This window comes from Biomphalaria glabrata, chromosome 16 (genome assembly GCF_947242115.1).
Source record: "Biomphalaria glabrata chromosome 16, xgBioGlab47.1, whole genome shotgun sequence".
Taxonomy (NCBI): domain Eukaryota; kingdom Metazoa; phylum Mollusca; class Gastropoda; family Planorbidae; genus Biomphalaria; species Biomphalaria glabrata.
This window is the reverse complement of record NC_074726.1, coordinates 25,600,120-25,614,847: the sequence shown is the minus strand read 5'-3', so window position 1 is coordinate 25,614,847 and position 14,728 is coordinate 25,600,120. Positions and strand designations below refer to the sequence as shown.

At 32.9% G+C, this 14,728-nt stretch overlaps 1 protein-coding gene across 5 annotated transcripts in view; it reads right to left on the bottom strand.

Annotated features, from left to right (window-relative positions):
- Positions 1-14,728, bottom strand: part of LOC106059019 (uncharacterized) — a 45,433-nt gene that overhangs the window by 16,230 nt on the left and 14,475 nt on the right. For 4 of the 5 annotated variants that reach the window (XM_056013504.1, XM_056013508.1, XM_056013505.1 and 1 more), the window contains 9 exons: positions 13,091-13,342; positions 10,542-10,666; positions 6,826-6,945; positions 5,425-5,556; positions 3,648-3,849; positions 2,791-2,888; positions 1,569-1,689; positions 835-966; positions 57-182 (listed from right to left, as the gene is read on the bottom strand). In XM_056013504.1, coding sequence (XP_055869479.1) covers positions 57-182; positions 835-966; positions 1,569-1,689; positions 2,791-2,888; positions 3,648-3,849; positions 5,425-5,556; positions 6,826-6,945; positions 10,542-10,666; positions 13,091-13,342 — 1,308 coding nt within the window. The remainder of the gene's footprint in view (positions 1-56; positions 183-834; positions 967-1,568; positions 1,690-2,790; positions 2,889-3,647; positions 3,850-5,424; positions 5,557-6,825; positions 6,946-10,541; positions 10,667-13,090; positions 13,343-14,728) is intronic. The other variant, XM_056013506.1, reaches the window with a different exon arrangement.

Genomic DNA, 14,728 nt, shown 5'->3' with positions numbered 1-14,728 from the left:
CTGTTAGTATTATTCTCACATACGCTAATAAACAACATTTTAAAAAATCTACTAACCAACAACTTTAGCTCCTGGGTATCCTCAGAGTAATCCGCAGTTCCAATATCTGCCATCCAGCTCCAAAACAATGGGAGGCCATGATAATCCAGAAACAGCCTCAGACAAGCTGCTTCTGTAGTATTCTTTGAAAAAAAAAAAAAATTGACACTCATAGATCATTATAAATGATGAATGCAATTAGAAACTTATTAGATTAACAAATACCTGTGAAATTAATGACATCATTTTTAATGTATGGATGTCAGCAGAAAATTTGAACTAAAAAAAAATAATTTAACATTTCAATACATATCTGTGACTCATGCTTCCCCTCCCAAACAAATAAACTACAGCACCAACACATTTTAGAGTAATTTCACCATTAAGTTTTTCTTCAACAGCTTATAAAAGTATCTTCATCATTCAACCAAAGTATAAAAAATAGTGTTTTTAAAAAAAAAAAAAAGCTTAGAGAAAGAAAAAAAAAGCATAATCATTCCCATATGCCTCAATACTGAAAGGATTATCACCCGCCCCTTTTCTATCTAAAACAAAATTAATTAATTACCACTAATCAATTGACTAATTGGTTCATTTTCTTTTAAATTGATTCATGTCTTGTCAATGAACTGCAAAGTTTCAACTTGATCCAGAATGGATGTGGAAGAAATAACATGTACACATTTTTTTTACTAGACAGACAGAAAGACAGACAGACAGAGTGAGTTGACATAAGCTTTGTAAAAAGATGGAGCCAAAGCGTTGACCATACCAAATTTAAAAAAAACAACAAACCTGTAAAATCTTGAGTATAGCCATCCTGTGTTGTACTTTCTCAGCTCTGACCATCAGCCTGCAGAGTTCAAGGACATTGTTCTTGTTCCTCATGCCATCTAAGAGAGACAACTTCTCAATGTCTTCTTCCAACTGCGAAAGAAGAATTTTTATAATATAATAAAATTTGATGAAAGACATTTGGAAAAATGAAGAACTCTCAATCAACTTTTTATTTTTAACATACAGCTCTCAGTGCCAGGCCTGACCCTAGCATACTGAGGTAGTAGAAACTTAGCATCAACAAATTGGTTATGTCTATAGGGTTTTCATTGCTGAAATATATTTTTTTTAACTTGGAAAATATGGTAGATAATAGTTGCACAATTATACAATAATAGACATGACTATAGCAGTTATTTGAAAAGGCTTGGTTAAAAAACATGTAATTTAAGAACCATATTGAAATTATATAGAAGATAGTGTTCATTTTAATTCGAATCTAAAATGCATAAAATAATTTTAAAATGAAAAAAAAAAAGGATCTTAATTGCTGACTGAATGGTATTTATACAAAAGACCTGACTGTATGTCTTATGTTGATAGGGAATGAGTGAGGTTCTCAAACAGTCAGCTAAGGGAATATTTAGATACACAAAAACATCTTTATGTTAATTTCATTGAAAATATATTTTATACGCCTGATGATAATTAAATAAACATTTTTTTAAAAATAATAATGCTCCTCGACTCACCAGCTCATCTTTAAAGATCTCTCTCCTCTTCTTCTCTTTCTTCTTGTTTCGAGTAGGTGACTTGACCAAACCAATGTAGCCTCGGCAGTTCTCTGAACCACAGTAACACTTCTGAGGCTCTCTACACAACAAAAGATAATGTTCATGATCACAATAAACCTTAAGCTTCAGACTCCAAGTGACTGTATTACTATTATTATTACAATACTTTTTTACCAAATATCCTGAATAATGTATACAAAAAGAAAAAACATTAAAAATATATCATTTAAAAAGACAACAACTCCATTATTCAACTTCAAATATCAGCTGCTAGGATGTACACATTTTCTGATTCGCCATTGAGGAAGGCCTATTTCTGCGACTATTTATTGGTATAGTCATTATATGAACATCTAGATATAACATTAGACATAAAGTTCTAATTTTAGGAAGATCTAGTCTAGATTTACTTCTAGATTTGAAATCTAGATGTAATCTATATTAGATTTACATAGAAATATAAGCAATGCTTATAAACTTTAATAAAATTGAAGCAACTTTAAATTTAATCAGTTATCACATAATTAAGATAATACGGCTGACTACACCATGTTAGCTCTAGACCTAAATATAATCTCCAGCTAAATTTACATTTATTTGTTTTTTACTTTGAAAAATTGTAGCGGTCAAACTAGAATTTTCCCCGTGTGGCCAATGAGCTAGTAATTCTTTTCTCAGCAATATACAAAACTGTTAAATTTCTAGGAAAATCGTTTGAGCCGTTTTTGAGATCAGCTGTCCACCCACCTAGGTTCCATGAAGGAGTGACTTGAATAGAAGTATTGTAAAAATAGGTAGTCGATTGTTTAGTTTAACCTTTAAAGATAGCTATAATAAAGTTAGGCAAATAATGATATTTGACTTTTTCTACATTTACTTGCTAATACATTTTGTGTGAATGGTTTACAAAGTCTTTGACACTAAATTGAACAAAATCTTTGAAACATCTACTTTAGTATACAACTGAATCTTTTAGTAATAGTAGCACTAGTATTGTTATTATATATACAAATACGACATTGAATAAACAACTTTCAAACTTCTACATTCTCTACAACCTTACCTATGTCTAAGAATCAATAGTGAAGTTTGCATTAAGTAGTTAGGAATAGGTAAGAGGACAGAAAACTAGAGGTATTGAATAAACAATGGGCTGAGCACCACTGCAAAGGATACTTACCCATAGTGTTCAAACTGATAATCAAATGTGAGCTCTTCCCCTTTCTTGATGGGTTTCCTGGTGAAAAAGCCAACTCTCAACTCCCCATTGACTGTCCACTGGAAGAAGTACAACAAATACATAGTGCTTTCATCAGTCCCAAGCAATTCAAGTGAACCAACAAATAACTAATGGTTGGGGGACACTTTATATTGCTTTCTTGTAGGATATTAGAGGAATGAATCCCTACAAGCTGAGGTGCTCTGTGTCAGTTTCTTACTCGTCTAGTCAGCTTTTTGCTGCTGAGCTGTAAGCTCTTTTGCAGTCTGTGCTAAGAAACAATAGTGTGCTGTTTTCTTCAGTTGTTCAGCACTGCTGTACAGGGTGTTGGCTATGTTGGGCTGTAGTGGTAGTAGGGTCTTCCTAAGGTGGATTAAGATGGGGCATTCAAAGAGAATATGATTCACAGTTTCATATGGGTGGGTACAGTGTCTACAGAGGCGTAGATGTGTGGGATTTATTTTGGTATCACTTATAAATACAATAGAAACATTCAAATTAACTGGCAATAATGAAGCTAGACTTCCAGTATGAACTGACCAACAAGGACCCCGAAATGTGCCTTGCTCTTTCTGTTTTAGTATTTAAACAACATTTAACTCATCCTTCCTATATTCTTTTGTGTCAAACAGATGTATTAATTTACAAAACAACTTGACAAGGTCTCGACTTGAAGCCTCTGGCTAACTATAATGTTTTTTTTCTATCTTTTTGACCAACTTGGTTCAGAACCTGCCATGCTAACCTTGTCAAAAGTTGAGCGCACTATTTTAAGAGAAATAAATGTTAAACTGTACATAACATACATACGTACATACCTTTTGGGTCTCACAGTTGGGATCACAGCTGTGGTTAATGAATCTAGAAATGTTCCCTTGAAGGGTTGCATCTACCACTTCGTCCGCATTGAGTGCCATGAAGTAATGGTGTTTGCGGCCCTCCTTGGAGTACTGTCTGGTGCGCCTGACAAACTCCTCAAAGTCCAAAAGTTCACCAACATACTCCATGATAAATGTGCCCCTGACAAGTGTAACAACAGATATTTGAATGAATGCCCATGAAGTGAAGACCAAGCAATGAAACAAAAAACAAAACACGCAAAATATTTAAATAATCCTTTTTTTTTAAATGAAAAAAAAAACGCAAAGCCTATCTGGAGCGAAATAGCTCTGCCCTTAAAACTATATCAATAATGTACAAGTTATTTCCCTTATTAAATATCATAGAAAATAATTAATTACCAATAATTAATTGACTAAGTGGGTATTTTGTTTATTGATTTATGTTTTGTTAGGTACAATAAATAATTGTTTAAAGTTTCAACTTGATCCGAGAATCCATGAGGGAGAAAAAGGATTAACTATTATATAAGGGAACTAAACCATACAAATTAAGCCATATCTGTGAATACTGGATTACTTTCCCTTGTTGGTATCATGTCAAGGATGAATGTGTGTATGTGTGTATAATACATTTTTACTTGTATATGTCAGTTGGACTGTTTGAAGGAATGTTGGGAAGTGTGTTGGTTTTCATGATGTCAGAGGTCAGTGTGTGATATATGCTATCAAGAGTAATAAAGTTTGGTGTTAGTCTAAACACAACATTTTTTTGATATTCTGTTTTTTGGCACATCAGCACAATTTAGGCCATGTCGTGCCCACAGCTGAACCCAGGGACAGCTATACTTGGTGAGAAACTAATGTAGCTAGAGAAAGAGAAAGCTGTAGCACCCCGTCACGTTTCCCTTCCAAACCTTGCCACCACAATGACCAACCGCCTTTACTTTTCCCCAACAAATATCAGGTACCACTAGAGCTGGGTGGACTATAAATTTAAAGTAGACAAACACTAAATAATCCAAACAAAAAAACTAAATCAAAATAAATTATATTTAAAATACTGTTGTTGTTTTTTTTTACCCATTTTATACATAAATTAAAGAAGCATTCCAGATAAATCAAAAATCATTAAACTGTATACAATGCAATCTTAGTGAATTCTCAGAACTGCATGTGTTAGCCAATAGTTGTTTCATAATGACTGATAAAGTGCAGGTGCTATAAAAATATAAGAATCATCAGGAAACCCTTTAAATTTGATATTGACTTGATTTAAATAAGGTGACTGGTCTGTAAACAAAGTCACACAATTTTACATGTGCCCACCAAAACATCCAGCAAGTTTTTGTATAAATAATATTCATTACTACATTATCTAATATGTCGCTAGCTTCTTCAAGTTGATTAACTGATACTGAGGTAGATAAAATAAAAACATTAATGTAGGTTCTAGGCAAGTTAAGCAACAAAAGGGCAGTAGTTTCAGGCAAAACAAAATAGAAGCTTTGATATACTATCCACTGTCTTAAAGCAGAAAATTAAAGGTGTGTTAAAAAAACAAGGAAATGGTTAAACCAAATTTTACTTTTAACTGATTCTGCTACTATTATCTACAACTTATTAAATATGACTTTTACTTTACTATTACCTTATTATGACCAATTAAATATGATTTAACTATTATTTAATGATGTCCAATCAAATACAATTTACTTTACTATTATTGGACTATGAATAATCAAATAGGACTTACTTTTCTTCCAAATCCTCATCTGCTTTCAATCCCCAGCCTTTTTCTCCAGCTGAGAATGGCAATGTCTTGGAGTAAACTTTTTTCTGGAATCGTCGGTTCGTGCAGTATTCCCCACATGGACATCTAAAGCCACTAGAAGACAGAAATGAAACTGTTTACTCATTCATATTTTGAAATTAAATAAAGTATTTCAGTACGAAGCAGTTCTCTTTATAGATTCTAAAACAGAAATATACTCTTTTAAAAATGTTAGACGATTAGATTTTAGGTGGGTTTTCTACATAATTGATTAACGTTTATTTTTCTGTAGCTCTTAGATAAGAGATTTAGAGCTTGCGACGGTTAATGAAAGCTTATTCACAAGAATAAAGATGAATCACTTAAAATATCTAACTCTATAAAAGGAACAAAAAACTTTTCTTCTTGTTTTTTAAGGATATCACATTTTTATTTTTGGTGAATCACAAATAGCTTTTAATGGTATTTTAACCTTTTGAACCCGCCAGCCCGATTTATCGGTCTGTGCGTTAAAAAATCCATGCCCCCGCCAGCCTGACATATCAGTCTCGCGCACCTTACCTTAAACCTACAATCCGTAATTAAAAATGGAAAGAAAAAAAAACATGTCACATAGGACTATTCGACTTATGGTAAATGACAATAATCGTGCACCCATGAGTTTTGTATTTATAAATGATAAATTGATTTACAAAATGAAAAGACACTATTGATTCAGGTACTCGTAGTCTATAATCCAAAAAAAAAAAAAGGCATGAAGCAGGGAACTAGATCTATAGGCTCAACGATTCTAAGAAACGAACTAGATCTAGAAAATAATTGCAATGATAATAATGATAGTGAAATGGACTCGACGATCATTTAGATGTAGATCTAGATGAAATCGGTACAGTTACAGTAAATAGATCTACATCTGCACCAGCACCTGGTCCATCGAAGCAATGAGGGGTCTACATGCTGGGAAGACTGGCATACCATGAAAGAATACATGAGATAAAGATACTAATAAATTTTTCTCGAAATAAAATAGTTCATTTAAAAGTTTTAATACCGGTAGTTTGTTTTTGAGCATGCTTGTGTAAAGCGTAATTTTTCCTCAGGAGCCTAGGGCAATAGGAAACTAAGGGCAGTGAACTGCGAGAGTCCAAAGGGTTAACTGAATTTAGTTTCATTATATTCTGCTTCTGTCAATTAAGCATTATTGTTAGACACCCAATTTTCAGGGCAATGGAAATATGCAACTTGAAGGAGCAAAAGAGGACAACTAGTCCCTTGATCAGGTCTCACAACTAGCCCCTTGATCAGGCCTCACAACTAGCCTCTGTTTATCTTTCCACATCTCAATGCACCTTCAAATTATTTTTAGAATAAAATTCAACTTACCATTCAATCATTAGCATCCTGTTAAGACAGTCAGAGCCGCAGGCTTCTATTCCCATAGCTCTGTCCTCTCTGGATGTGGTACAATCACAAAGCATTCGTTTCATACTTTTGGAGCGCTTCCTGTTTGGCAGAAGATAATTAGTGTAAATTTAGGTTTTGGTAATACAATCCTAACTCTTTCATGTTTAGAAGCTAACAGTAAATCTAAACAATTTAAATTATTATTTTTTTAATTATCTTTAAAAAAAAATGTACTGCGAAGATAAAAAAATAACAATACTGAGATTCATGAAAAATTTTTAAGTTAACTTAAACATAATAAAATCATATCTATAATGATAATTATAGATAAAACCTATACAATATCTCAATGAAAATAAAACCCATTTGAAACTCTAAGAAAATAATTTACTTTATTCAAGTTTCTTATTCTGCATTTCAGGTAAATGAGCTTTGAGTAACAGATAACATTATAAAATCAGCACATCACAACATTGCCAACCCTAGCTATGACAAATATTATCTTATGTTAGTGACAAGCTTTGCTGTATAAACAATAAATGTCTAGAACTTGTCATCAAAATGGGAATCAATTATCTGCAATTTTAATTGTTAGATTAACTCTTTCTCTCCCTAATTATTTTTTCTCGTTCTGATAGTATTATTCGTTTTGCTCATTTGTATTTCACTATCCTGTCATGATTAAACTTCAATAACTTTTTTGTTTGTTATAAGAAAATGTTATATTTGGTTTTGAATTATAGGAGAATGCATGCTCTTTTTACACAACACAAATTAAATTTTATAAATCCAAAAACCAATTTAGTTTAACGGGAGTCAAATCAAGGATGGCATCATCAATTAGGAGAGAAAGAGTTAAAGCAAAGACATGATTCTTAAAAAAAATATTTATGAGGCTTATCTAGCTGTGATGTGTCGCTATGCACCTTCATCACAGTACAATGCACAGAATACATCGTAACAAGACCTAGTTCTATGTTTTTGAATTTTCGTTAACAGTCAACTAAAACAGTGTTTCCCAAACTTTTTCCTTATCAGAACACTTCACACAATCTAACACATTGCTTATTTTTTTAGAGTAATAATTCATGTGGTGGCCTATTAGTTAATTAGTTAATTATTCCAGCAGTTTGTGGAACACCTTTTCAGACCTCGCAGAACACAGACACTGTCTATGTCAATCTTAAATAAGAAAAACCAGTTTTTCGAAAGTGGGTAAAAACTTTTGAGACCAAGTGTCATTACAATGGCATTATGTGATTCTTAATATTTCTTTTAAAATGAAATATGTATCTTATACAAAAAAAAGTTAGAAGGATGTGGAGAAAGGAGGGTGAATTGACAGTGAATCCATGTTCAGTTGAATAATTTTACAATCACTGAATCAAACGTTTCTAATTTGATTTTCGCATGCATCTTAATGTCATATATAGATATTAAGTTCACCTTTTGTCATATTTTATTTAATAATTAATTAAAATTTAAAAAAATAAAAAACAGACTGGATTGGTATATTTAGTTGACAATAAGCTAAAAGAAATTTATCAAATCTTCTGTTAATTTTAAATTCCATAATTCTGTATATTATAATATAGACCAGATTTTTAAAAAACTTTCTTGAAAGCACATTTTTTCTTTCAATTGCTAATAATGTTCATATTAATTGAAAACATTAAAAAACAAAAACAAAAATACACAATCATTAGTAGTGTTTCTTTTTTGAACTATCATTATGTTAAAATAACCAAAAGAATATTTCTAAAAAAAAAAAAAGAAAAAAAATATTTTTACATTCACTAATTTAAATGATGTATGTACTGTGTATTTCTTTTCATGCCACTTTATTAGAATAGTATTCACTGGGTGCAAATCATTTATGTTTTTTTTGTTTTTTGTTTTTTTTTTAGAAATATATTTAAGTCAAAAAATTACTAATACAAAGCAAGAATAAGTCATGAGTGTTACAAATTATATCCACATTGTTAAAAACCAAAAAAAAACATTAAATGGACAAAAAGTTAAGAGATTCTAAATAACAAACAAATTACCCCATTATCATGCATTAAAAATGATTACAACTGATGAACTTTAACTTAGTGATAGTGAGAGTAATGGTTAGAATGACAAGTAGTTTTAGTGTGTATGCTTGTCTGAGCTTAGGGACCAATGTGACTAGTAATGTGTTGGCTGAACTCAGTGACCTGTGTTGACTTGACTTGACATGGTGAGTTGTGTTTAAGGATTTACACCTTTTTGGACGTCTGGTGTAGGGATGACAAAGTGTGTAGATTAAGAAAGAGAGGTTGCCACTCAAGATCATGCACATTTTGTGTACAGTTATATATCCTATACATAAACTTATTTATAATTTGCAGAAAGATAGTGACTTCATTTAGTAATATAGAATACAGACTAGACTTCAATGTGGTTTCGGACACTAATAAAACAGTGATCATAAATATTCAAGTTCTGTTGTTGTAATAACATTAAAAATAAGGAACAATATCTCTCCATTCCTTGGCACATTGAGCCTTTTATTTTCTCTAAATGATTTTTTGGGGATTATAAATATATGAGAATCTCAGAAAAAGAACAACTACCCCCAGCCCATATCATCCATCTATCTCAGGGGCACTACAGACATCTGGGGCACTAGCCTGCTTCAACACATTTTTCTGTTCAGATTTTTCTTAAAGCAGGACATGTAGATTTGCCTTTACTGGTCTTGCATTTGCTTTTCATTATTTGCTGTTTTTTTTTTGGTTTTAACCTGTATAGCTGAGACCATTCGTTTTAGAAGGCCTCAACACTGACCTGCAATGTCACAAACTATGGGCAGTTTAGAACAATAGCTCATAGCCACATCCTACAGACTTGTGACGTGGCAGCGAGCCATTGATCTAAACTGCCCACAGGTTGTGACATTGCAGGTCAATGTTCAGACCAATGTAACAATTGGTCTCTGTATGGCTCCTTATATTTGTCAGAGTTTTCTTACATACTAACCCCCCTCCCTTTCCAAATTGCAGTCCTAGATGATGTGTAAATGATATCAAATATTCTAACCAATCACGGTTTTGACAGATTCATTTTATTTTGTTTATAGAGCTATCATATTAGCCATTTATTTGTTATTGTTTTTTTCATGTGCTATCTTCACAAATATTGTAACTGTAAATATGCCAGAAAGAAAATGGATTAATTAATTTTTTTATTAGGATATTTTATTTTCATAAAAATCTTCCTTACAAAGAACTGCGATGACTATGTATAAAAATTTAAACCTAGCGCTAAATAAGAGATTTTCTAAGTAAGTTATACCACTTCAAGATAACAATCAGCAGATGGCTTTCATGTTTCATAAGCCATTATCACAATGGCTGCAATCTGCAAGATTAAGAATTGCTATATTTTGTTTAGAGCAGCGAAAATCATTTACAGGCAAAAAACAAAAGGCAGGCGACCCAAAGGCAGACCCCGAATGCGATGGATTGATGATGTGGAAGCAGATCTGAAGCAGCTTGTGGTTAGGGCGTGGAGACGAAAGGCCCAGGATAGATCTGAATGGAAGGATGTGTTGAAGCAGGCCAGAGCCCTCCATGGGCTGTAGCGCCACTGGGATGGATGGATGATATTTTGTTTAGCATATAAATCATTCTCTTGAGAGGGGGAGAGAGACAAGAAAACAAAAATACCTTTCAGTTAAATGTATATTTTCACTGATAATCTCAAACTTAGGGAAATCTGTTCGCTTCACCAGAGTCTCGAGGTCTTGCTCTTTTTCTTCAGCAGCGACTGTTGATTTACTCTCTTCATTCTGCTGGGGAAGTGAAACATTCGTTACTACACAACTATGATGAACATGAACATGAACAGGGCTGAAAAAGGGGATTTAGAGATGGTTGCTGTATTTGTTTTTCATTTAATTTCCTAGCTATTCTTACTTTGGAAAATGGAACAATGCATCAAATCAATTACAAAAAACAAAACAATAAGATCTTTAAAAGTAAGTGCTGGTAAATTATCTGAAAAATGAAGACAGTGAAATAACATCAAAAAATGAAATTCTTTTCACACTGATAACAGATATTAATTTTTTTTTAAACTACAACTTGTGTATATAAATTGTTAAAGTGTTGATATGACAAAAGGTTAATTTCTCTTTTGAATGCATTTTTTTGTCATACCATAATTGTTACATTACTAACACAGCTTACAGCTCAAAGTGCTACATTCTGGCATTACTTGTAATGCTACTGTTCTCTAATCTATCAAATATTTGCAATTCCTTTGGACATTTCGGCTGCATGGAGAAGGGAGAACAACTATATCAGCAACATTGGTATGACCATAGCTAATGCCTTTGTTAAACCCAAGTAAGGAAAAGTTCCAAAATTCACATTTTCGCATATATATCTATTCAAGATGTACCTCTTATACTGGACAGATTTTCAACACGAATTTCGATACACTAACTTATCTGATTTCAGATTAATCCATCCACATTTTATCAACAAGCAAAAGAAAAAGAATACTTTTTTAAACCAAGCTTATCTAAGGGGGAAACAACTGCTAATTACTACCATTTATCTGAAAATTACAGGGCTTAGCTCCCTTTCTGCTTTATAAAGCAAAATTAATTAATTAGTACTAAATGATAATGTAATAGTTTAATTTTGGGATAGATCTTATCTTATCCTATATGATATAGACGTTACTTCAAAAAAGAAGATGATTACGCCCTACGCGTCATGCATTTAGTCATGCATATTAACCAATGACCTAGATTCGTGTATTGTTATCGACTATGAATAATCATGCAAAATTTCAACTTGATCAGAGTGGGAAGAAGAATGTGTCAAGACATAATAAAGGGACTAAATCCATATATATATATATATATATATATATATATATATATATATATATATATATATATATATATATATATATATATATATATATATATATATCCACATCTCTCATTAAGTAGCCTTTATTCCCCTTAATTCAAAATCTAACAAAATAATTAATCACCAACAATTAATTAACTAATTATTTAATGTTTTTTTTTTTATTCATGTCTTGTCAGGTTCAATAAAAAATTGATCAAAAAATGGGAAAGAGGAGAAAAAACATGTTCAAACATTTTACCAGACAGACAAGAGTGAGTTGATATAAGCTTGGTAAAAAGCTATCTGATCTACATGTTTGTAAACTGCTTTGGGGGAAGGGGGTTGGGTGGATAGAGACGAAAGGCAAAACATGGGCAGCATGCTATACATGTTTTCAGTGGTCCCAGGTCAGAGAATTCCTTCAAATAAACAGATTAGCAAAGGAGTATAAATTGAAGACCAAGATTCTATCCCATACAGAAGGGACACAACCCTCCAGGTTTTTGGAGTTTAATATAAATCTAAGCTCCCTTTGCTCAGTCAAGATAAGGGACAATAGCAAAAAAACAGGGATTGTATTTATCTCAGTTTCTTATATTTTATACCTGCAAGAGAAGATTATAGAAATATTTGAAATAAATGTTCCTGGTATCCATTATTTTGGTCCAACAGGATTTTCTGAATGTATGTCTCTTGCGTGTTTCTATCCAGCTATCTATATATGTATTTTTTTGACTGAGCTTGGAGTATCCATGTGACGCTGACACATGTGACATAGACCAACATACAGCTAGCTGCCAATCGTGATGAGGAACAGGTATTTGAGTACAGACGTGAAGAGTCGGCATGCAAAATCAACAGTATTTTGATAATCAAGAAAGGACTGGGGACATGCGTTTGGCAACACTATATAGAGGACGAGAGTGTCAGACTCAAGACATTCCAATACAGTTGAAAGCTCAGAGTCCATTTAAGTTCAGTACAGCTGTACTTTAAAGTATGGGTCTCTACAGTGAAGCGATCGTACTGTGCTTCAAGCACCCAATTGTACAGTGATGGGTCAGCAATTAGTTGCAGTTAATAAAGTACCATGCAAACTGAGATAGAGTTGTCAAGTTTTAGAGTTAGTTGTGTCATGTTTCCAGTGTTTACATAGAGAGTCGTAGCAATATATTTATGTATTTCATGAGCATTTAGCCACCATACTTATCAGGCTGTGGTGCAAGAAGCAGACAAGAATTTTTAAAAATTAAATGTAGGTTCTTGTGCTACTGTCCACTACATTTAAATTTTAAAATAAGAGAAGATTAAAGTATTAAAGAGAACAATAAACAAAGTACTCCACCAACCTGGTTGTCCAAACCAGTTAAATCTAGCTCATTCTTAATCCTCTTTCGAGGAGGGGGAGGAGGTGGCGGGGTGTCAGCAGCTTGGGCAACTGTCATCTCTTCTGCAGCTGCTCTCGACCTTGTCCTTCGCATCTCCACTGGGGACGAGTCAGGTGGAGGGCTGGCCAGTTTTGATGGCACGGGTGCCTGGGGGGGTGTGGAAGTATCTACAACAGCCTCTGCTTCACTGTTCCTCCTCCATCTAGACTTGACCTGCATAGACCAAAACCTCAAAATTAAATTGCAAAGTTGTTTTTTTTTACAAACAAACGGTTTATAAAAGTACATCAAGATATTAAATCCTTTAATTTGATAATTATCATTTCTTATAAAAGAAAGAGGCAATAATTAATCATTGATTACATCCTACAAATATCCAATCTAGTCATGCATGTTAAATACAAACTCTGACATTGGTTTTCCTGGCTGAATCAGGCAAACCATTCAATGCTCTAACGCACTAGCGAAGACAGAGCACTTGTACGAATCAGTCTTAACATAGTTATGAAGTAAAAAATTAATGACTTTCAACATTATTGTCCTGTTTTGATGTTAAAAATTAATGACTTAAATTAAAAAACATTATTATCCTGCCTATGTCTCTTTCTATTATTTTTACAAACAGGTATTTGGCAAAAAAAAGTACCTGCACAATCACTTTTTAAGGTACATTTACAATAGTTTAAGATATAAAATGAAGAAAAATGCCTTTAATTTTTATTTAATTCTTTAATTGCAACTAGTTACTTAAAATTGGTTAAGGAAAAAAATTTAGGTTTCGAAATTTATTTTTTATGGTAATTTATAGGTTTCTTAAATAGCTTGTTAAGTCTTTACCTTTCTTAGGTAACAACTATTTCCCCCCCTATTATTTTACATACTGCTTGCGATTTTCAGAAGCTAACTGTATATTTATAGAGGATGATCCTAGCCATGGAATCAAGATGGTATAGAAGGATATCACTTTCAAAAAACCACACATAAAATGCGAAAATCCGAAACAGGATCGCAATGGCAATTGGACACCATGCTGATCTGCTGACCCCTGTCAAAAAACTGTTTAAGCTTTAACTGTATTGCCATATCATGAGGTCCTCAGGGCTCACAAAGACCTTCCCAATAGGGATCAGTAACAGGAAAGAGAAGAAGAGGCAGACAGAGACGGCCCTGGGAAAACAATTTCAAAGCATGGATGAGTCTGTCATTAAAAGAGATTCTAGTCAAGGCAAAAGAAAGGAATAGAGAAAACCAGTTCACAGATCATGTGTGGTGCCCCAATGACTAAACATACTAAAAAAATAGATGATGGTGAATTTATGTATTTTTCTTTCTTGAAATCTATAGGGCAGTTAATGTAAAGGTCAACTGTTTCTATGGCCTACAGTTAACAAGGGTGTTGTATTTCCAACACAATGACCAATGTTTTTTACTTTCCCCAATTAATGTCAGGTACCCATTAGAGTTGAGTGTCCTAAAAAATAAAAAAATGCCAGTTTTCACATAGATTTGAATCCAAGTTTGGAAGCAAAATGCTTTAACACTCAGCCACCCCACACCATTTCACTTATTGAAGTTAACAGTAAATACACCATTAAATGC